Source organism: Hyla sarda, chromosome 2, assembly GCF_029499605.1.
Source record: "Hyla sarda isolate aHylSar1 chromosome 2, aHylSar1.hap1, whole genome shotgun sequence".
NCBI lineage: Eukaryota > Metazoa > Chordata > Amphibia > Anura > Hylidae > Hyla > Hyla sarda.
The window spans coordinates 433595619-433620294 of NC_079190.1; the positions used below are offsets into that span (position 1 = coordinate 433595619).

Below are 24676 nucleotides of genomic sequence, written 5' to 3' on the forward strand. Positions count from 1 at the left end.
CATAGTTACTATTGGTTATCAGCCTCCTAGGGGCGTATTTTAGAGTCAAAGCGTGCCTAAGTGTTTGTCTCTATCACGTGTCACAGAAGGGGACATCAGTCTGTAAAATCACGCGAAAAACCGGAAGTGGGGCATAAAAGAATGCGAGAAAGAAATCTAAGCAAAGTCTGTCAGTCCCACCGGAAGTGGGGCAGAAAACCGGAAAGAGTGTCTCTAAGCGAGTGGGTTGGTTGCTAGGAGCAGGCAGGAAGTGGGGGTGACAGGATGATGGCAGCTGTTCAGTGTGGCTGGGGCAGGATGGCGGCTCCCGGACGGGGTCTCCCGTTGTGTTCCCTCTTTCTCGTATTCTTGGCGCTAGTTAGCTCGGCACATATTAAGAAGGCGATGGAGGAGAGCCCGGAGACCTACAGCCACTACTATAACCACAAGGAGCTGAGTGAGCGGCTACACTCCCTGGCACAGGCATACCCGGAGCTGTGCCGACTCTCCAGCCTGGGCATGTCGGTGGAGGAGCGGGAGCTGTGGCTCATGAGGGTGACCGCTGACCCGGACCAGGCTCCCCCTGACCGGCCGCAGTTTAAGTACGTGGGGAACATGCACGGGGATGAGACGGTGTCCCGGCAGGTGCTCGTCTACCTGCTGCAGTATCTGCTGGAGAACTATGGCCGGGACCAGCGCGTCACCCGCCTCCTCAACACCACCGACATCTACATCGTGCCCAGCCTCAACCCGGACGGCTTCAAGAGGGCACAGGAGGGCGACTGCCAGGGCCAGAAGGGCGGCCGGGAGAATGCCAGGAACCTGGACCTCAACCGCAACTTCCCGGACCAGTTCTCCAACAAGCAGCCGCCTGATCCACAGCAGGTGCCCGAGGTGCTGGCCATGATGAAGTGGATCCAGGAGAACAGGTGAGGAGGACAGGGGGCACCTGGCAGGGGTATGAGCAGTGGTGCTTCAAGGAGTTCTGCAGCTAAAGAGGGCATTGCTGCTCTAGGGCAGTGGTGTCCAAACTGTGGCCCTCCAGATGTTGCAAAACTACAACTCCCAACATACCTGGACATCCGTTGGCTGTCCGGGCATGCTGGGAGTTGTAGTTTTGCAACATCTAGAGGGCCACAGTTTGGACATAACTGCTCTAGGGGTGTACACGCCGCTGTGGTCATTGCTGCTCTAGGGGGTATGTGCTGCTGTGGGCATTGCTGCTCTAGGGCAGTGGTGTCCAAACTGTGGCCCTCCAGATGTTGCAAAACTACAACTCCCAATTGTAGTTTTGCAACATCTGGAGGGCCACAGTTTGGACACCACTGCTCTAGGGGTGTACATGCCGCTGTGGGCATTGCTGCTCTAGGGGGGTATGTGCTGCTGTGGGCATTGCTGCTCTAGGGGGTATGTGACGCTGTGGGTATTGCTGCTCTAAGTGGGTATGTGACGCTGTGGGCATTTCTGCTCTAGGGGGTATGTGACGCTGTGGGTATTGCTGCTCTAAGTGGGTATGTGACGCTGTGGGCATTTCTGCTCTAGGGGGTATGTGACGCTGTGGGTATTGCTGCTCTAAGGGGGTATGTGACGCTGTGGGCATTGCTGCTCTAAGGGGGTATGTGACGCTGTGGGCATTGCTGCTCTAGGGGGTATGTGACGCTGTGGGCATTGCTGCTCTAGGGGGTATGTGACGCTGTGGGTATTGCTGCTCTAAGTGGGTATGTGACGCTGTGGGCATTTCTGCTCTAGGGGGTATGTGACGCTGTGGGTATTGCTGCTCTAAGGGGGTATGTGACGCTGTGGGCATTGCTGCTCTAGGGGGGGGGGGGGGTATGTGACGCTGTGGGTATTGCTGCTCTAAGGGGGTATGTGACGCTGTGGGTATTGCTGCTCTAGGGGGGTATGTGCCGCTGTGGGTATTGCTGCACTATTGGGTGTGTGCCGCTGTGGCCATTGCTGCACTACTGGGTATGTGCCGCTGTGGCCATTGCTGCACTACTGGGTATGTGCCGCTGTGGCCATTGCTGCACTATTGGGTATGTGCCGCTGTGGCCATTGCTGCACTACTGGGTATGTGCCGCTGTGGGCATTGCTGCACTATTGGGTATGTGCCGCTGTGGCCATTGCTGCACTATTGGGTATGTGCCGCTGTGGCCATTGCTGCACTATTGGGTATGTGCCGCTGTGGCCATTGCTGCACTATTGGGTATGTGCCGCTGTGGCCATTGCTGCACTATTGGGTATGTGCCCCTGTGGCCATTGCTGCACTATTGGGTATGTGCCCCTGTGGCCATTGCTGCACTATTGGGTATGTGCCGCTGTGGCCATTGCTGCACTATTGGGTATGTGCCGCTGTGGCCATTGCTGCACTATTGGGTATGTGCCGCTGTGGCCATTGCTGCACTATTGGGTATGTGCCGCTGTGAGCATTGCTGCACTAGGGGGTATGTGCCGCTGTGGGCATTGCTGCACTAAAATCCCACATATCTGAAGAATGGAAGGGTGTATTAATAAACTGTAAAAGGTGTGTGATCAGGGCACCCTAAGCTATACTCCAGATTAGTTGCACATTTTGACTTCCCTATTGAAGTCAGTAGGAAAAATCAACACCAAATCTGCAGCATTTCAGTCCTGTGTGAACGTACCTATAAGCAGAGTTCTCTAAAACCAAAGCATATTCGTTAAGACAGTGGTAGTATTCCTGTCTGTATGTACTGTCTGCTGTATTCCTCCTGTCTGTATGTACTGTCTGCTGTATTCCTCCTGTCTGTATGTACTGTCTGCTGTATTCCTCCTGTCTGTATGTACTGTCTGCTGTATTCCTCCTGTCTGTATGTACTGTCTGCTGTATTCCTCCTGTCTGTATGTACTGTCTGCTGTATTCCTCCTGTCTGTATGTACTGTCTGCTGTATTCCTCCTGTCTGTATGTACTGTCTGCTGTATGTACTGTCTGTATGTACTGTCTGCTGTATTCCTCCTGTCTGTATGTACTGTCTGCTGTATGTACTGTCTGTACTGTCTGCTGTATTCCTGTCTGTATGTACTGTCTGCTGTATGTACTGTCTGTATGTACTGTCTGCTGTATTCCTGTCTGTATGTACTGTCTGCTGTATGTACTGTCTGTATGTACTGGCTGCTGTATTCCTCCTGTCTGTATGTACTGGCTGCTGTATTCCTCCTGTCTGTATGTACTGTCTGTATGTACTGTCTGCTGTATGTACTGTCTGCTGTATGTACTGTCTGCTGTATTCCTCCTGTCTGTATGTACTGTCTGCTGTATTCCTCCTGTCTGTATGTACTGTCTGCTGTATTCCTCCTGTCTGTATGTACTGGCTGCTGTATTCCTCCTGTCTGTATGTACTGGCTGCTGTATTCCTCCTGTCTGTATGTACTGTCTGCTGTATTCCTCCTGTCTGTATGTACTGTCTGCTGTATTCCTCCTGTCTGTATGTACTGTCTGCTGTATTCCTCCTGTCTGTATGTACTGTCTGCTGTATTCCTCCTGTCTGTATGTACTGTCTGCTGTATGTACTGTCTGTATGTACTGTCTGCTGTATTCCTCCTGTCTGTATGTACTGTCTGCTGTATGTACTGTCTGTACTGTCTGCTGTATTCCTGTCTGTATGTACTGTCTGCTGTATGTACTGTCTGTATGTACTGTCTGCTGTATTCCTGTCTGTATGTACTGTCTGCTGTATGTACTGTCTGTATGTACTGTCTGCTGTATTCCTCCTGTCTGTATGTACTGTCTGCTGTATGTACTGTCTGTACTGTCTGCTGTATGTACTGTCTGCTGTATGTACTGTCTGTATGTACTGTCTGCTGTATTCCTCCTGTCTGTATGTACTGTCTGCTGTATTCCTCCTGTCTGTATGTACTGTCTGCTGTATGTACTGTCTGTACTGTCTGCTGTATGTACTGTCTGCTGTATTCCTCCTGTCTGTATGTACTGTCTGCTGTATGTACTGTCTGTATGTACTGTCTGCTGTATTCCTGTCTGTATGTACTGGCTGCTGTATTCCTCCTGTCTGTATGTACTGGCTGCTGTATTCCTCCTGTCTGTATGTACTGGCTGCTGTATTCCTCCTGTCTGTATGTACTGGCTGCTGTATTCCTCCTGTCTGTATGTACTGGCTGCTGTATTCCTCCTGTCTGTATGTACTGGCTGCTGTATTCCTCCTGTCTGTATGTACTGGCTGCTGTATGTACTGTATGTACTGGCTGCTGTATGTACTGTCTGTATGTACTGTCTGCTGTATTCCTCCTGTCTGTATGTACTGTCTGCTGTATTCCTCCTGTCTGTATGTACTGTCTGCTGTATTCCTCATGTCTGTATGTACTGTCTGCTGTATTCCTCATGTCTGTATGTACTGTCTGCTGTATTCCTCCTGTCTGTATGTACTGGCTGCTGTATTCCTCCTGTCTGTATGTACTGGCTGCTGTATTCCTCCTGTCTGTATGTACTGGCTGCTGTATTCCTCCTGTCTGTATGTACTGGCTGCTGTATTCCTCATGTCTGTATGTACTGGCTGCTGTATTCCTCCTGTCTGTATGTACTGGCTGCTGTATTCCTCCTGTCTGTATGTACTGGCTGCTGTATTCCTCCTGTCTGTATGTACTGTCTGCTGTATGTACTGTATGTACTGTCTGCTGTATGTACTGTCTGTATGTACTGTCTGCTGTATTCCTGTCTGTATGTACTGTCTGCTGTATGTACTGTCTGTATGTACTGTCTGCTGTATGTACTGTCTGTATGTACTGTCTGCTGTATTCCTGTCTGTATGTACTGTCTGCTGTATGTACTGTCTGTATGTACTGTCTGCTGTATTCCTCCTGTCTGTATGTACTGTCTGCTGTATGTACTGTCTGTACTGTCTGCTGTATGTACTGTCTGCTGTATGTACTGTCTGCTGTATGTACTGTCTGTATGTACTGTCTGCTGTATTCCTCCTGTCTGTATGTACTGTCTGCTGTATTCCTCCTGTCTGTATGTACTGTCTGCTGTATGTACTGTCTGTACTGTCTGCTGTATGTACTGTCTGCTGTATTCCTCCTGTCTGTATGTACTGTCTGCTGTATGTACTGTCTGTATGTACTGTCTGCTGTATTCCTGTCTGTATGTACTGGCTGCTGTATTCCTCCTGTCTGTATGTACTGGCTGCTGTATTCCTCCTGTCTGTATGTACTGGCTGCTGTATTCCTCCTGTCTGTATGTACTGGCTGCTGTATTCCTCCTGTCTGTATGTACTGGCTGCTGTATTCCTCCTGTCTGTATGTACTGGCTGCTGTATTCCTCCTGTCTGTATGTACTGGCTGCTGTATGTACTGTATGTACTGTCTGCTGTATGTACTGTCTGTATGTACTGTCTGCTGTATTCCTCCTGTCTGTATGTACTGTCTGCTGTATTCCTCCTGTCTGTATGTACTGTCTGCTGTATTCCTCATGTCTGTATGTACTGTCTGCTGTATTCCTCATGTCTGTATGTACTGTCTGCTGTATTCCTCATGTCTGTATGTACTGTCTGCTGTATTCCTCCTGTCTGTATGTACTGGCTGCTGTATTCCTCCTGTCTGTATGTACTGGCTGCTGTATTCCTCCTGTCTGTATGTACTGGCTGCTGTATTCCTCCTGTCTGTATGTACTGGCTGCTGTATTCCTCATGTCTGTATGTACTGGCTGCTGTATTCCTCCTGTCTGTATGTACTGGCTGCTGTATTCCTCCTGTCTGTATGTACTGGCTGCTGTATTCCTCCTGTCTGTATGTACTGTCTGCTGTATGTACTGTATGTACTGTCTGCTGTATGTACTGTCTGTATGTACTGTCTGCTGTATTCCTCCTGTCTGTATGTACTGTCTGCTGTATTCCTCATGTCTGTATGTACTGTCTGCTGTATTCCTCATGTCTGTATGTACTGTCTGCTGTATTCCTCCTGTCTGTATGTACTGGCTGCTGTATTCCTCCTGTCTGTATGTACTGGCTGCTGTATTCCTCCTGTCTGTATGTACTGTCTGCTGTATTCCTCATGTCTGTATGTACTGTCTGCTGTATTCCTGTCTGTATGTACTGTCTGCTTTATTCCTCCTGTCTGTATGTACTGGCTGCTGTATTCCTCCTGTCTGTATGTACTGGCTGCTGTATTCCTCCTGTCTGTATGTACTGTCTGTATGTACTGTCTGCTGTATGTACTGTCTGCTGTATGTACTGTCTGCTGTATTCCTCCTGTCTGTATGTACTGTCTGCTGTATTCCTCCTGTCTGTATGTACTGTCTGCTGTATTCCTCCTGTCTGTATGTACTGTCTGCTGTATTCCTCCTGTCTGTATGTACTGTCTGCTGTATTCCTCCTGTCTGTATGTACTGTCTTCTGTATGTACTGTCTGCTGTATTCCTCCTGTCTGTATGTACTGTCTGCTTTATTCCTCCTGTCTGTATTCCTGTCGGTCACTGCATCGTGCTGCCCGCAAACAGGGTAGTATACACCTGGTGACACGTACACAGCGAATTAAAATTTTTGCCTTTTAAGAACCATAACTCTAACCTTTTCATCTGCAGACCCATATGAGGACTTGTTTTTTACAAGACCAATTGTACCTTTAGCCCCTTAAGGACTCAGGGTTTTTCTGTTTTTGCACTTTAATTTTTTTCCTCCTCGCCTTTTAAAAATCATAATTTCATTTTTGCACCTAAAAATCCATATGATTGCTTATTTTTTGCTCCACCAATTCTACTTTAATGACCTCAGTCATTTTACCCAAAAATGTACGGCGAAACAGTAAAAAAAAAAATGAGTTGTGCGACAAAATTGAAGAACGCCATTTTGTAACTTTTGGGGGCTTCCGTTTCTACACAGTACATTTTTCGGTAAAAATTACACATTAAAGGTGTAGTCCAGTGGTAACTCAGTGGTGAACAACTTATCCCCTATCCTAAGGATAGGGGATAAGTTGCAGATCACAGGGGGTCCGACTGCTGGGGCCCCCTGCGATCTCCTGTACAGAGCCCCGACAGCCCGTGGGAAGGGGGCGTGTCGACCTCCGCACGAAGCGGCGGCCAACACGCCCCCTCAATACAACTCTATGGCAGAGCCGGAGCGCTGCCTTCGGCAATCTCCGGCTCTGCTATAGAGATGTATTGAGGGGGCATGTCGGCCGACGCTTCGTGCGGGGGTCGACAGTCGCTATCTGGCCGGAGAGCCTGGCCCCCGTACAGAGAGATCGCAGGGGGCCCCAGCGGTTGGACCCCCCGCGATCTCAAACTTATCCCCTATCCTTAGGATAGGGGATAAGTTTTTCACCACTGGACTACCCCTCTAACAGAGATTCATCAAACTGTGTGAGAGAAAAACTGGAGTGATTTTCCCACAGCGACCAATCACAGATCAGCTTTCACTTTACCAGAGCTCATTAGCTGAGCTGGGATTGGTCGCTGTAGAAAAATCACTCCACTTTTTCTCTCACACGGTTTGATAAATCTGGGCCATTATCTTTATTCTGTAGGTCCATTCGGTTAAAATGATAAATCTCATCCCTTCCCCAATATCGCGCCACACCCCCTACCCCTTAATACCCTGGTTGAACTTGATGGACATATGTCTTTTTTCGACCGTACTAACTATGTAACTATGTAACTATGTACTTATATAGGTTTGATTTTGTCGTACTTCTGGAAAAAAAATCATAACTACATGCAGGAAAATTAATTAGTTTAAAATTGTCATTTTCTGACCCGTATAACTTTTTTATTTTTCCGCGTATGGGGTGCTATGAGGGCTAATTTTTTGCGCCCTGATCTGAAGTTTTTAGCAGTACCATTTTTGTTTTGATTGGACTTTTCGATTGCTTCTTATTAATTTTTTCATGATATAAAAAGTGACCAAAAATACGATATTTTGGACTTATTTTTGCGCGGACGCCATTGACCGTGCAGTTTAATTAACAATAGATTTTTATAATTCGGACATTTCCGCACGCGGCAATACCACATATTTTTATTTACACTTTTTTTTTTTATGGGAAAAGGGGGGTGTTTCAAACTTTTATTAGGGGAGGGGGTTAAATAATAATTTTTTGTTTTGTTTTTTAACGTTTTTTTGCAATGTTATCGCCCCCATAGAAGTCACTGCACACACTGATCTTTTACATTGATCATTGTTATCCCATAGGATACTGCCGCTTGACTGCTCATGCCTGGATCTTAGGCACGGAGCAGTCATTCGGCGACGCAGGAGGAAGGTAAGGACCCTCCATGTGTCTGCCAGCTGTTCGGGATGCTGCGATTTCACCGCGTTGGTCCCGAACAGCCCACTGAGCTAGCCGGGAGTAGTTTACTTTCACTTTAGACGTGGTGATCAACTTTGAACGCCGCGTCTAAAGGGTTAATAGCGCGCGGCACTGTGATCAGTGCCTCACACTATTAGCCACGGGTCCCGGCCATTGTTAGAGGCCTGGCCCCACCTGCTGTGATGCAGGGAAACGCCGTGGCCCCGCGTTATAGAAAGGGAGCGGACTCAGTGTACAGGTACACCCTGCATCCTTAAAGGGGTACTCCGGCGCTGGAGTGTTTTTGTAGTATGTTGTGTATGTGGTTGTGCTTCATTTATGTGCTGTTTTCGTTGTGGGTATGCCTTACAGTTTCTGTGCAATCTTACCTTTTTTCCTTGGCGGAAGTATTGTAGTTTTGCAGGTTTAGCCTTGCTCACGACCCCGTTTTTTTTCTCCGTTCGGCGGCCATATTGCGTTCGTGACCTCACACTTTGCATCCTCTGGGTCTCCTCCTTGCCGCCCCCCTTGTTTGAATATTCATTGAGTTTTCCTTAGTTCCTCCTTGTTGGGTTGTGCCTTTCTATGTTTCGAGGCTCCTCATTTGTTCTTTCCTGTTCAATCATCTGTATTCTTAGTGTCATGTGATGGGCGTCTATTCTCCTCTGTGATGCTTCGCTGTTACTGTGATGTTTGGTTGCACCACAGCGCTGCCGACGTCATGTTTTCACTTTGCGCATGCGCTTAATGTTCGGCTATAATATTTGTAAATGATCTAGTTGGCTTCAGCTGTTTCTGCAGATGTTTATTCGCTCGCGTTTTAGTCTTGCTGCTGCAAAGGTGATTGGCCATTGTAGCTGGAACGCAAGCGCAAACAGGTTAGGTTGCAGGCAAGGTCCCACACACATGCACACTGGGAAAATTAAAACAAAAGGGCGGATTCGGGGCGGGGAAAACATGGTAAGTGGAAGGTAGGGCGGCAACAAAAGCATAGGGAAGGGAGGGAAAGCCCAGCCCAACAAAGCATAATAACGCTCCCCTACAATAGCACCCAAAACACGTGATGTGCCCGCAAACGCTCATGGGAAAGGAAGTTTACTCACGCAAAAACACCGGAAGAAGGGGAGAATATACAACTCGGGTGTAACGCGAAAATAAACGCAATAGACACGCAAACACACCGCAACACGTCAGACAACTGTAGGGTAAGTAAAACAGGCAGGAGAGGGCATAAGGTTGAAAATAAAACATAACAAGGCCGGAGTACCCCTTTAACCTCTTAAGGACGTAGGGCGTACCTGTACGCCCTACGCCTAGTCCCGGTATTTAAAACGGGGTCATACCGGATCGGTCCCGGCAGCTAATGATAGCCGGGACCCTGGGCTAATAGCGTTCGGCACCGATTGTTGTGCCGCGCACTATTAACCCTTTAGACGCGGCGATCAAAATTGATTGGCGCGTCTACAATGAAAGTGAAAGCTTCCCGGCAGCTCAGTCGGGCTGATCGAGACTATCGCGATAAAATCGTGACATCCCGATCAGCTAGCACGCAAGCTATGGCTTTGCAGGGAACAATGTAAAAGATCAGTGTGTGCAGTGTTATAGGTCACTATGGGAGCTATCACACTGCAAAAAAAAGTGAATAAAGGTCATTTAACCCTTTCCCTAATAAAAGTTTGCATCACCCCCCTTTTCCCATAAAAAATACAAACTGTGTGGTATCGCCACATGCGGAAATGTCCGAGTTATAAAAATATATTGTTAATTAAACCGCACGGTCAATGGCGTACGCGCCAAACAATTCCAAAGTCCAAACTAGCGTATTTTTGGCCACTTTATATAATGAAAAAATGAATAAAAAGCGATCAAAAAGTCCGATCAATACAAAAATGGTACCGATAAAAACTTCAGATCACGGCGCAAAAAAATGAGTCCTCATACCAGCCCGTACGCGGAAAAATAAAAAAGTTATAGGGGTCAGAAGATGCAATTTTTTTTTTCCTGCATGTCGTTATGATTTTATTTCTGAAGTACGACAAAATCAAACCTATATAAGTAGGGTATCATTTTAACTGGGTAATTTTTACCGTAAATTGTACAGTGTGAAGACGAAACCCTCCAGAATGTGCAAAATTGTGGTTTTCATTAAAATTTCCTCCTTTAAATAATATTTGGGATTCACCGTACATTTTATGGTAAAATGAGGGTTCATTACAAAGTACAATTGGTCACGCAAAAAACAAGCCCATATAGGGGTCTGTAGATGGAAATATGAAAGAGTTATGGATTTTAGAAGGCGAGGAGGAAAAAACGAAAATGCAAAAATAAAATTGGCCTGGTCATTAAAGTTGGATGGTAAAATGAAGAAACATTTTTCAGTAAAATGCTGCTGTTACCCAAAATTTTTCATTTCCACAAGGGAAAATAGGAAAACAGCCCCCCAAAATTTGTAACCCCATTTCTGAGTAAGAATATACCCCATATGGGGATGTAAAGTGCTCTGCGGGCGAACTACAATGCTCAGGAGATAAGGAGCGCCATTGGGCTTTTGAAAAGAAAAGTTGTCCGGAATTGAAGGCCACATGTGTTTACTAAGCCCCCATACTGCCAGAACAATGCCCCCCCCCCTTCATGTGACCCCATTTTGGAAACTACACCCCTCACGTAATGTAATAAGGGGTACAGTGAGCATTTACGCCCCATAGGTGTCTGACAGATTTTTGGAACAGTGGTCCATGAAAATGAAAAATGTAATTTTAAGATCTGTAAAAAGCTAGTGGAGTGTAAATACTCACTGCAGCCCTTATTAAATTCTGTGAGGGGTGCAGGTTCCAAAATGTTGTCACATTTGGCGGGGTCCACTGTTCTGGCAACACGGGGGGCTTTGCAAACGCACATGGCCCCTGACTACCATTCCAAACAAATTCTCTCTCCAAAAGCTCAATGGTGCTCCTTCTCTTCTGAGCATTGTAGTTCGCCAGCAGAGCACTTAATGTCCACACATGGGGTATTTCCAAATTTTGGGGGTAATTTCTTTTGGGGGCACTTTAGTGAAAAATTTTTTTTATTTTTTTTTTATTTACACATCCAACTTTAACAAAAAGTCGTCAAACACCGGTGATAAGGCTCACTGTACCCCTTGTTACGTTTCAATCTCGGAATCAGAAGGAAAAGTAAAAGCATTCCAGAGTTATTAATGCTTAAAGTGACAGTGGTCAGATGTGCAAAGAATGCTCTGGTCCCTAAGGGGTTAAGGACTGTCAGTCCTGTGACATTAACTGAGTCAGTCTTTGTTTTTCATTAGTTGCTGATGCTATCATATAGTGATAAACTCACAGCTATGTTATTTCAGTGATGTTATCTCTTATCTATTGCTCATTATATTAAATCCTGTATTCCTGTTGTTTCTATAGGCAGCTGCCTCTACACTCATTATGCTCCTGATTTATTTTATTTTTTTCTAAGAAAACATCTATAAATTTCCATGTGTTATGACAGCATGGCTGCGTGTAGAAAATGGGAAAATAGGTTTTTCTGCTGTTAAAGGGGTACTCCGCTGCTCAGTGTTTGGAACAAACTGTACCGAACGCTGGAACCGGCACAGGGAGCTTGTGACGTCACACCCCGCCCCCTCAATGCAAGTCTATGGTGACTGCTGTCATGCCCCCTCCCATAGACTTGCATTGAGGGGGCGGGGCTAGGACGTCACGAGCTCCCGGCTCCAGCGTTCGGAACAGTTTGTGCCAAATGCTGAGCAGCAGAGTACCCCAAATACAGGAGCTGGATGTTGGAGTTAAAAGGGTACTCCGGTGGAAAACTCTTTTCATATCAGTTGGCTTCAGAAAGTTACACAGATTTGTAAATTACTTCTATTAAAAATATCTCAAGTACTGGAAAGATTATCAGTTGCTGTATGCGCTAGAGGAAGTAGAATTGTTCTTTTCTGTCTGACCACAGTGCTCTCTGCTGACACCTCTGTCCATGTCAGGAACTGTCCAGAGTAGGAGCAAATTTCCATAGCAAACTTCTCCTGCTCTGGACAGTTCCTGACATGGACAGAGGTGTCAGCAGAGAGCACCGTGATCAGACAGGAAATAACTACACAACTTCCTCTGGAGCCTACAGCAGCTGATAAGTACTGGAAGGATTAAGTTTTTTTAAATAGAAGTAATTTACAAATATGTTTAATTTTCTGGCACCAGTTGATTTTAAAAAAAATTAGAATTCCACCTGAGCACCCTTTTAAGAAGAGCAGCTTCTACTCTATCTACATTTGATGCTTGTTAGAAGCCACATGAGACCTCTGTGAGGAGAAGGCTTGGTCTCTCAGAAAAGGGCAGTGTGAAACATAGACTCGGCCAGGCCAATGGGAGCTACATCCTGGAGGATCCAAAGTCTGGTGATATATGCTAGGGAGCAGTAGGCTCCAAACCAGTGTTTCCCAACCAGGGTGCCTACAGCTGTTGCAAAACTACAACTCCCAGCATGCCCGGACAGCCTTTGTAGATTTGCAACAGCTGGAGGCACCCTGGTTGGGAAACACTGCTCCAAACTAACAGATACACTGCCCTGTACTAGGTTGCGCTCAGCCGAGTGGCACTGTATACTACAATGTACATGTATGTCATATGTCCTCTAGGGTTAAAGAAATTGGGGGAGATTTATCAAAATCTGTACAGGGGAAAAGTTGCTGAGTTTCCTATAGCAACCAATCAGCTCGCTTCTTTCTTTTCTGAAAAATGAAAGAAACAATCTGATTGGTTTCTATGGGCAACTCAGCAACTTATCCTCTGGACAGATTTTGGTAAATCTCCGCCATTGACCAGAAAGGGCACCACACCGGTCTATGGCTTGTCTTGTATTGAAGCTTGGCTCCATTGAAGTGATTGAAGCTCAGCTAGAATAGCAAACACAACCTGTAAACAGGGGTGACACTGTTTTTGGAAGAAAAAGTCACGTTTTTGGACAACAACTTTAAGGCGATTAAAAAAAATGACTGAAAGGCTGCAACAAACTGATGTAATCTAGAAATAGAAATGTTCCCCAAAAACTGCAAACTCAGGCGATGGATTAGAGTTGGGCAGGGACTGGATTCCTGTAATTGCCAAAAATGTTCTTTGTATTGAAAAGTAAATCTAGTGAGGCGGGTCTGTGCTCTGGTGTCACTAAGTGCAGAACAACTGATGGAGATTGAACAGAGCTAGGCATAAGGTTAGGGTAATAGAAATGTGGTAGTATTACTACATAACATATGCCAACAATATTCGGTTACTATATGACCGTATCCAAAGCACTTTAGTATTTTTATAACCCATAGATGCCCTTGCCTTCATTGCAACAGAGGTCACACACCTGGCCCAATATATTGTGAATAATCTCAAATCCACTTCATTCTTAAAGGGGTACTCCACTTGCCAGCATGGAACTAAATGTTCCTAATTCTGTTTTCGTGCTGCGGGGGTCGGCCACGCCATGTCATGGCCACGCGCCCTCAATGCAAGTCTATGGGCGTGACAGCAGTGACATGTAGCGGCCTGTATATGTAGTGAAATCACAGCCAAGAAACTTTGGTGTGCCTGAATGAGGAAGAAAGTTGCAAGCAATGTTTAAAAATTATTTTTATTTTATTTTATTGCCACATTTCTTGTTCCCATAAGGAGACATGAAGTTACTCATGATACCTGCTAATGAAATATTTTTACAGAAACTTGTGGGTAGTGCAATGGAACGATAGCTTATTGAAGGGGTACTCTGGTGGAAAACATAAAAAAAAAAAAAAAAAAAAAAAAAAAAAAATTATATATCATCTGGTGCCAGAAAGTTAAACAGATTTGTAAATGACTTCAATAAAAAAAAATCTTTACCCTTCCAGTACTTAGACCAAATGTCAAGGAGGTGGAGCCAATCTGTTGAAGTGTCATAGCCTGGCATGGTTCCTCACTGGTGTACAGAGTTGTAATGTCAATCAGGGAGGGGCTGGAAGGTGGGGGCTGATGAGGGGGTCTGCCAGGTTCTGGCACTTGAGCATCTCCGCTCTACCTCCCTGACTCCTGGCTGAGTAATAAAGAGGTGATTTTATAGGTTTGGCAACCACCATCTGCTCCAGAAAAGGTACAGATTGCTTTTATGTCCTAAGGTAAATAAGACAATTTTTTGACACAGCTGATTATTGCCTTAAAGTATGTTTATCCTCAGAATCGAGCCCGAGCCATGCTGATTCAGGAAGAGAGCTGTAACGATTGGACATTTCTGCTTGCTTCTGGAATTCTTAGCTTCCATATGCTTTTTTAAAATTTGTTCCATTTTTCGCACCCAAAATTTTAATTCATCTGCCCTATAACATTCCACCAACTTGGTCGAAAAAAATTCTTTTTTCTTTTATTTTTTTTATTTTATTTTTTAAGCATGTAAACATGCCTATCCAAGAGTGTTTGCTACTGTACGCTGAAACAGAGATTACGGATTCCCTTTAAATGGAAACTGACAGCCGGTTCAATGTAAACCCAATGCGCAGGGTCATAGTGTTTGTGAACCAGATAAAAATGAGGTATAACTTATCCAGATCTGTTGTGTATTTCCAGAGATGGACACATTATCCGCTGGCAATGATATGTTGATTGTCGGCTTTGCACAATGGTGCTGGGACACGGCATAGAGGCGCAGGGATGCGGAGTATGCTGGGTCCCAGCTTCATTGTGCGTAGCCGGCAATTAACATAATAGCAATGCCAGAACCAGATACCGGATCTGCGTAAGTTATACCTCATTTTAATATGGTTCACCCTCACAATAACCCTGTGTATTGGAATTAGTATGGGTGAACCAGCTGTCAGTTTCGCTTTAACACCTTAACAACCACGGATGTATATTTACGTCCGTGGCTGGCTCCCGATCTGTGAAGCGCGCTGAGAAGCTGAGCGCACTTCGTAACTGCTGGGTCCCGGGTTGCTGTCAGCAACCAGGACCTGCGGCTAATACCGGACATCGCCGATCGGGCTGATGTCCGGTATTAATCCTTTAGATGCTGCAAACAAAGTTGATCGCAGCATCTAAAATGGGAGAAATCCATACCGGATAGCTCAGCGGAGCAGTTCGGGACCGCCGCGTTGAAACCTCGGCACCCCGAACAGCTGAGAGGACACCAGGAGGTGCCTAACCTTGTTCCAGGCTGTCCAAACAGCGTTTGAATGCTCCAAGCCTGAAATCTAGGCTTGAGCAATCAAGCGCAGAAAACGCTGATCAATGCAGTCCTATGGCAATGCATTGAACAGTGCCTGCAATCAGTATATGCAATGTTATAGCCCCTAGAGGGGGCTAGAACACTGCATGTAAAATGAAATAGTTAATAAATGTGATTTAACCCCTTCCCTAATAAAAATTTGAATCACCCTCCCTTTTCCCATTTTAAAAAAAAACTGTAAATAAAAATAAACATATGTGGTATTGCCACATGAGTAAATATCCGAACTATAAAAATATATCTTAATTAAACCGCATGGTCAATGGCGTACGCGCAAAAATTTTTCTAAAATAGCGTTTTGGTCACCGGTCAAAATGAATAAAAAGCATTAAAAAAGTCTGATGAAAACAAAAATGCTACCGATAAAAAGTTCAGATCACGGCGCAAAAAAAATGAGCCCTCATACCGCCCTGTACGTGGAAAAATAAGATATAGGGGTCAGAAGAGGACAATATTAAACGTATTAATTTTCCTGCATGTAGTTATGATTTTTTACAGAAGTACGACAAAATCAAATGTATATAATAGGGTATTATTTTTATTCGTATGGACCTGCAGAATAAAGAGAAGGTGTCATTTTTACCAAAAAATGTACTGCGTAAAAACGGAAGCCCCCAAAATGTACAAGATGACGTTTTTTTTTTCTTCAATTATGTCGCACAATGGTTTTATTTTTTTATTTTTTTCGCTTCTGTGTAGATTTTTGGGTAACATGACTGATGTCATTACAAAGTAGAATTGGTGGTGCAAAAAAAAATAAAGCCATCATATGGATTTTTAGGTGCAAAATTGAAAGGGTTGTGATTTTTAAAATGTAAGGAGGAAAACACAAAAGTGCAGAAATGGAAAAAAAGCTTGGTCCTTAAGGGGGCTAAAGTGTACCTTTCACAGGATCACAGAAAAAAAAACACAGGTAAAACCTAGTGAGTAACATAGATACACATTTTATTTTCTGTCTAGCTTCTGTATTTAGCTCACAAATCCTTCTGTACTGCTGCTTACTGATTCTGACATCCACTGCTCAGAAAGAGTTGTGTCTGAGGCAAGCACGGAGTCTGCTCTTACTCACCATGCATTCACTTGTGCCCTGAGTCTGCTGTGCTGTGCTGGGTCTCTTCATTTTATTACTGCAGTCTGCTCTGTAACCCCATCCTCTCTGTTTTCAGACAGGAGCCTGAGAGACAGTACAGGAGTGAGCACAGATTTGTGTTTAGTCCCACCCTCACTTACTAAACTTTTTCCTGCCCTATGCTTCAGCTGGGACAAAGATTAGGCTGGACAGGACCATATTCTTGATGGTATGAGGACCCCTAGTGTTATTATTTTTTTTTATTTTCATAAGCCATGATTTTTACAAACAGAAGATTAAAAAAAGTACCGTATTTTTTCGCCCTATAGGACGCACCGGTGTATAAGACGCACCCAATTTATAGGTGCAAAATCTTAAAGATTTTTAACCCAATCATGGTCTTTAACCTGCGGACCTCCAGATGTTGCAAAACTACAACTCCCAGCATGCCCGGACAGCCGTTGGCTGTCCGGGCATGCTGGGAGTTGTAGTTTTGCAACATCTGGAGGTCCGCAGATTGAAGACCACTGCATAGGAGGTAATACTCACGTGTCCCCGCTGCTCCGGACCCGTCACCGCTGCCCTGGATGTCGCTTCATCGCTGTCGCAGTTTCCCCGTTGCTCTGGAACGTCTCTGCTGACGGCCGGGTATCCTCGCTCTCCGTCGCCGTCATCACGTCGTTACGCACGCCAACGCACGTACGCGACGACGTGATGACGAGGAAGGAGAGCGCCGGCCATACAGGGGATACCTGAACGGAGAAGACACCGAGGAGGCAGGTAAGGTCCCTCCCGGTGTCCTGTAAGCACTGAACAGCCGGGTTAGTGTCCCTTTCCCTTCAGACGTTCGGCGGTCAGCTTTGATCGCCGCGTCTGAAGGGTTAATACAGGGCATCACCGCGATCAGTGATGTCCTGTATTAGCCGCGGGTCCCGGCCGTTGATGGCCGCAGGGACCGCCGCGATAGGGGTGTATTCACCGTATAAGACGCACCAACTTTCCCCACCCCCCCCCAGTTTTGGGGAAGAAAAAGTGTGTCTTATACGGTGAAAAATATGGTATATTATAAAGGGGTATTCTGCCCATAGACAGAATACAACCTATGTACAATATATAAACATTTTTGATTCCTACAGTGCCCATTTAAGTTTCCAGTGTTAAGACATTCCCCCAACATCTGTCATTAATAGAAATTAGTATTTGGATTGGATAGGTTGTATTTAAAGGAGTTTTCTATATTATAGATAGTAGTAGTTTAAAATTCTTTATTGGGATGTGTTCAGACATAAGGGATTTGTGGTCTGCAGTAAATTACAGAATACATGTGTCAGGATAGCACTTATCAAGTTATTGGCAATGGATTTTTTTGCTTCGAAATCCCCAACTTGCCCTCTTATCATTGGATAAATGTGGGGATCCTGTAACTACTCCTAATAGACCTAAGCATGTTTGGAAGTGAAATGGTTTCTTATGTCAGAAAGCTTCAGTCTGTTTTTCCTGCAGGTATCTTGTGATCTTACTTTGCCTTTAGCATTTTCTTAGGAGTCTAGAACAAAGCTGTAAAACCAGTTGATCGGTTTTACCTGGAAAAAAAAAAATAATTGTCATTTTCTTTTCACTCATTGTAAGCCAACATTAAATGTCAAATTTGGTATAGTAGTAATAACTTATAATAATGCAGGAAAACAATATGACCTATGGCAGTGGTCTTCATCCTGCGGACCTCCAGATGTTGCAAAACTACAACTCCCAGCATGCCCGGACAGCCAACGGCTGTCCGGGCATGCTGGGAGTTGTAGTTTTGCAACAACTGGAGGTCCGCAGGTTGAAGACCACTGACCTATGGTATATAACATTGTGTGGGGTAACCACTAACCCGTTGCAGAAATTTCACAGGGATTTAAGCAGTAGTGACTGGATTGTGATCTGTATTGTTACCTTTACTGCATCTTTGCCTGCTTTACTTTAAATGTACTTACAAATGGGTATAAAGGATATGTGTGCACCTCATTGAGGGCTTGCAAATATGTCTTATCAGCAAAAACAGGTGATATGTCTGCCCATCACTGGAATCTCTTAGCATTAGACAAGATGTAGGAAATCTTCTTGTTGTTCTGCCATTTTGGAGTAGTTTCCCCATAAATGTAATGCTACTTTGTGGCTGATCATCATATTTTACTGTTATTTTATGGGTATTTTTTTTTTAGAGAAAATCCTTTTAACCCTGGTTTCACACTGGCGTGTTACTAACCTAAGTCCCGGCCTTACTGCAGGTCTAATAACCCAAACCAGCATTGTGGGTCATCAACCAGTGGTCAGGCCAGGACTTGTGACTGTAATTCACCCATGTAAAACTAGCCCATAGGGTTGTCTCATAATGACAGCCCCAGTCCCTATCCATAGGGCATATCCACATCATAGAGAGGGAGGACTGTCTGAACCATTCATCTGAATTGCTTGCATACCACAACATTTCCCCTGTAGCTGCAAGGAAACCTGTCGGCTGAATGTAACTTTCCTCTGCAAATTAAAGGGGTTACCCAGCGAGTTCTTTTTATTTTTTTATTTATTTTTTTGTATAAAAATGACAGCATGTTTTACTTGCATCCAGCGGTGCCTCTGATGTCTCGCTCTGGTCCCCGGCTGCGCGCTTCTTCCTCTAAGAAATCGTGACGCCCAGAATGCCATCATGGCCTGTAATGTCACACTGCCTTCGGCTAATTACTGGCCACAGCGATGTCCCACCTCGGCCAGTAATTGGCTGAGGGGCAGTGTGGCACTGCGGGCCCTGGCATCACAATTCCTGAAAGAAAGAAGAGCACAGCTGTGGACCGCAGTGAGACACCGGAGGCACCGCTGGTGTGCTGGAGGTAAGAATAACTTATTTTATTATTATTATTATTATTTATTTTTTTAAATATACACTTAAAGGGGTTCTCCGCTGCTCACGTTTGGAACAAACTGTTCCGAACGCTGGAGCCGGGAGCTCGTGACATCATAGCCCTGCCCCCTCATGATTTCACGCCCCACCCCCTCAATGGAAGTCTATGGGAGGGGACTTGACGGCTTTCACGCCCCCTCCCATAGACTTGCATTGAGGGGGCGGGGCTATGACGTCACAAGCTCCCGACTCCAGCGTTCGGAACAGTTTGTTCAAAACACTGAGCAGTGGAGTACCCTTTTAAAAGGAAGTAAAGTTGTTAAAAGAAAAACAAAAAACCTTCCCACTGAAGAACCTCTTTAAGCTGTTTGACAGGGTACTGGGAATACAACTGGGGCACTTTGGTGGCAGATTTTGAAAGTATTTTTTTTGTGAAGCGACAGCCCTTTGAAGTACATGTAAATTGTTTATGTTTATTAATGGGCTTTAACTTTTATTTTTTGCCTTGCCTCTCAGGTTTGTTCTTTCTGGTAACCTTCATGGTGGCTCTGTTGTAGCCAGTTATCCTTATGATGATTCTAGCAGTCACATGGAAACAGGATTCTACAGCAAGTCTTCAGATGACAAAGTGTTTCAGTACCTGGCCAAGGCTTATGCATCTAACCACCCAATAATGAAGACTGGTCACCCAAAGTGCAAGGGTGAAGAAGATGAGTTTTTTCCAGATGGGATTACGAATGGAGCTCACTGGTATGACGTGCAAGGTATGTGCCCGGATTAAATCTATTTCAGAATAGTGTAATGTAGTGGGGAGAAACAGGACAATAATGGCCCTATAAAAGCTGGTTGGCACAGATAAGGTGGCTGTACACTTAAGATAGCTGTCGGCCAAATGTTCATATGGCCAACTGCAATCTCTACAAATTTCCCCATACACGTAAATGTTCAACTTGGAGAGAGAAGAAGTAAGCTGCTGCCAGACAGCTCTAATGGTGCATTTTCTCTCAGAAAATAGGGTCAGGCAGTTCAAATTAAACATACTAACCCTTCTCTCTTCTGACATCAGCTTTGGGAGATTTGTCAGGTTCTGATCGACTGGTTCTGCTGAAGTGGGTAGGTTTGCCTGACTTTTTTTCTAAAGTGTATGGGGTCTTAACACCTGGTGAACTGGACCCGACACATTTTGTTTTGTTGAACCGTTTAATATCCTGCAATATCAGGGATTTGAAGTGTTTCTGACAGCTTCCCCTATAAAAATGTGTTCCAAGTTAAATTAAAGAGATTGTCTGGTGAAAACTATCTTATCCCCTTTCTACAGCCAAGTGTCAAGAAGGGAGCAGAACTCCTTAAAGGAGATGTCCGGTGCTCACTTTTCTTATTTTATCCGTTCCGGGCTGAAAAATAAAAGAAAACACATTTTCTCTTACCTGCCTAGGCTCCCCCGGTGCTTCAGTACAGGTGTTCGGTCCCCGGGCAGTATTCTTCTTACTTCCTGTTAGCCCGGCACGCCACACGGAGCTTCAACCTATCACCGGCCGCAGCGATGTCCCGCCTCGGCCAGTGATAGGCTGAAGCTCCGTGTGACGTGATGTGCCGGGCTAACAGGAAGTAAGAAGAATACAGCCCGGGGACTGAACGCCTGTACCGGAGCACTGGGGGAGTGTAGGCAGGCAAGAGAGAGCTTTATTTTTTTTTTATTTTTTTTTTATTTATTTTTTATTTTTTTGCCGCCTGGAACGGATACAATAAGAAAAGTGAGCACCGGACATGTCCTTTAATTGTCACAGCCTGTCATGTCTCCTCAGTCACCCACACCTCTCAGCCCCTTGTTGACATACATAAGCCTGTACTTCAGTCAAAGAGGGAAGGACAAGCGAGTAGGTGTGCCAGGCTGTGGCACTTGAGCAGTTCTGCTCCACATTCTTGACACTTAGCTTGATATCCAAAATGTGATTTTTATAATCTTGGCCACCCCCATCCCCTCTAAGAAAGGTACAGTTTGGTTTTATACCCTAACAGCTATCCAATGTGTCTGCAGCTCCTCGCAGAAAATAGAGCTGACAGATTCCCTATTAAAGCATTATGTGCTGCATTAACCATGTTTTCTCTTATGTGGTATGTTATGTATAATGATGTACAGTGGGGATCAAAAGTTTGGGCACCCCAGGTAAAAATTTGTATTAATGGGCATAAAGAAGCCAAGGAAAGATGGAAAAATCTTTAAAAGGCATCAAATTACAGATTAGACATTCTTATGATATGTCAACAAAGGTAGATTTTACTTCCATCATTTTACACTTTCAAAATAACAGAAAACAAAAAATGGCGTCTGCAAAAGTTTGGGCTTCCTGCAGAGTTAAAGGGGTACTCCGCCCCTAGACATCTTATCCCCTATCCAAAGGATAGGGGATAAGATGTCAGATCGCCATGGTCCCGCTGCTGGGGATACCCGGGATCCCCGCTGCGGCACTGCGCTATCATTACAGCACAGAGCGAGTTCGCTCTGCACGTAATGACGGCATTCTTCCTCACTCACAAAAGTCTTCCAGTTCTTTGAGATTTCTGGGCTGTCTGTCACGCACTGCTTTTTTAAGGTCTATCCATAGATTTTCAATTATGTTAAGGTCAGGAGATTGTAAAGGCCATGGCAAAACCTTCAGTTTACGCCTCTTGATGTAATTCCCCATGGATTTCGAGGTGTGTTTAGGATCATTATACATTTGTAGAAGCCATCCTCTCTTTTTAACTTCTGCTTTTTCACAGATGGCATCAAGTTAGCATTCAAAATTTGCAGAATTTTTATTGAATCCATTTTTCCTTCTACTCGTGAGATGTTCCCTGTGCCACTGGCTGCAATACAACCCCAAAGTATGATTGATCCACCCCCATGCTTAACCCCTTAAGGACGCAGGACGTAAATGTACGTCCTGGTGAGGTGGTACTTAACGCACCAGGACGTACATTTACGTCCTGTGCATAACCGCGGGCATCGGAGCGATGCCCGTGTCATGCGCGGCTGATCCCGGCTGCTGATCGCAGCCAGGGACCCGCCGGCAATGGCCGACGCCCGCGATCTCGCGGGCGTCCGCCATTAACCCCTCAGGTGCCGGGATTAATACAGATCCCGGCATCTGCGGCAGTTCGCGATTAAAATGAACGATCGGATCGCCCGCAGCGCTGCTGCGGGGATCCAATCATTCATAGCGCCGCACGGAGGTCCCCTCACCTTCCTCCGTGCGGCTCCCGGCGTCTCCTGGTCTGTGATCGAGCAGACCAGAGCAGAAGATGACCGATAATACTGATCTGTTCTATGTCCTATACATAGAACAGATCAGTATTAGCAATCATGGTATTGCTATGAATAGTCCCCTATGGGGACTATTCAAGTGTAAAAAAAAATTTAAAAAAATGTAAAAGTAAAAGTAAAAAAAAAGTGAAAAATCCCCTCCCCCAATAAAAAAGTAAAACGTCCGTTTTTTCCTATTTTACCCCCAAAAAGCGTAAAAAACATTTTTTATAGACATATTTGGTATCGCCGCGTGCGTAAATGTCCGAACTATTAAAATAAAATGTTAATGATCCCGTACAGTGAACGGCGTGAACGGAAAAAAATTTTAAAAGTCCAAAATTCCTACTTTTTTAATACATTTTATTTAAAAAAAAATTATAAAAAATGTATTAAAAGTTTTTTATATGCAAATGTGGTATCAAAAAAAAGTACAGATCATGGCGCAAAAAATGAGCCCCCATACCGCCGCTTATACGGAAAAATAAAAAAGTTATAGGTCATCAAAATAAAGGGATTATAAACGTACTAATTTGGTTAAAAAGTTTGTGATTTTTTTAAGCGCAACAATAATATAAAAGTATATAATAATGGGTATCATTTTAATCGTATTGACCCTCAGAATAAAGAACACACGTCATTTTTACCATAAATTGTACGGCGTGAAAACGAAACCTTCCATTAGCAAAATTGAGTTTTTCTTTTTAATTTCCCCACAAAAATAGTGTTTTTTGGTTGCGGCATACATTTTATGATATAATGAGTGATGTCATTACAAAGGACAACTGGTCGCGCAAAAAACAAGCCCTCATACTAGTCTGTGGATGAAAATATAAAAGAGTTATGATTTTTAGAAGGCGAGGAGGAAAAAATGAAAACGTAAAAATTAAATTGTCTGAGTCCTTAAGGCCAAAATGGGCTGAGTCCTTAAGGGGTTAACAGTTGGACAGAGGTTCTTTTCATTAAATTCTGTTCCCCTTCTTCTCCAAATGTACCTTTGCTCATTACGGCCAAAAAGTTCAATTTAAACCTCATCGGTCCACAGAACTTGTTTCCAAAATGCATCAGGCTTGTCTATATGTTCATTTGCAAAGTTCAAACGCTGATTTTTGTGGTGAGGATGTAGAAGAGGTCTTCCATGAAGACCATATTTGTACAAGTATCTCTTTATAGTGGAATAGTGTACCACAACTCCAGTGTCTGCCAGATCTTTCTGGAGGGATTGTGCAGTCAAACGTGGGTTTTGAATAGTTTTTCTCACAATCCTGCGAGCTGTTCTGTCTGATATTTTTCTTGGTCTTCCAGATCTTGCTTTAACTTCCACTGTTCCTGATGACTGCCATTTCTTAATTACATTTCGATTAGAGGATATTGACATCTGAAAACGTTTTGCTATCTTCTTATAGCCTTCTCCAGCTTTGTGAGCGTCAACTATTTTCAGTTTCAGATTTCTAGACTACTGCTTAGAAGAACCCATGGTGCTGATTGTTGGGGCAAGGTCAGATGAGTCTGGGCATTTAAAACCTTTGAGATTGACATCACCTGGCCTTCCCAGATGATGAGTGAGAACAATCCATGACACTGGCAGGTCTCAGCTTTGCAAAGGGGGCAGTGCATGCTATAAATTCTGCAGGGTGCCCAAACTTTTTCAGACGCAATTATTTTGTTTTCTGTTATTTTGAAAGTGTACATGATGGAAATAAAATCTAACTTTTGTTGACCTATTATAAGAATGTCTAATCTGTAATTTGATGCCTTTTGGAGATTTTTCCATCTTTCCTTGGCTTCTTTATGCACATGGACAACATTTTTTACCTGGGGTGCCAAAACTTTTGATTCCCACTGTAAAGAACTAAGTTTGGGGTATTTGTCAATTCAGGGTCAAGACAGACATTTGTAGTATTTTAAGTGTGCCCTAAATGTATCTATAAAAATAAATCCAGATAACTGTTTTTGTTAATG

At 44.4% G+C, this 24676-nt stretch overlaps 1 protein-coding gene across 1 annotated transcript in view; it reads left to right on the forward strand.

Moving 5' to 3' along the window:
* Positions 1 to 212: 212 nt before the first annotated feature.
* Positions 213 to 24676, forward strand: part of CPD (carboxypeptidase D) — an 88618-nt gene continuing 64154 nt past the window's right edge. Inside the window, exons 1-2 of the mRNA XM_056559124.1 lie at positions 213 to 908; positions 19945 to 20192. Coding sequence (XP_056415099.1) covers positions 265 to 908; positions 19945 to 20192 — 892 coding nt within the window. The 5' untranslated portion in view covers positions 213 to 264. The remainder of the gene's footprint in view (positions 909 to 19944; positions 20193 to 24676) is intronic.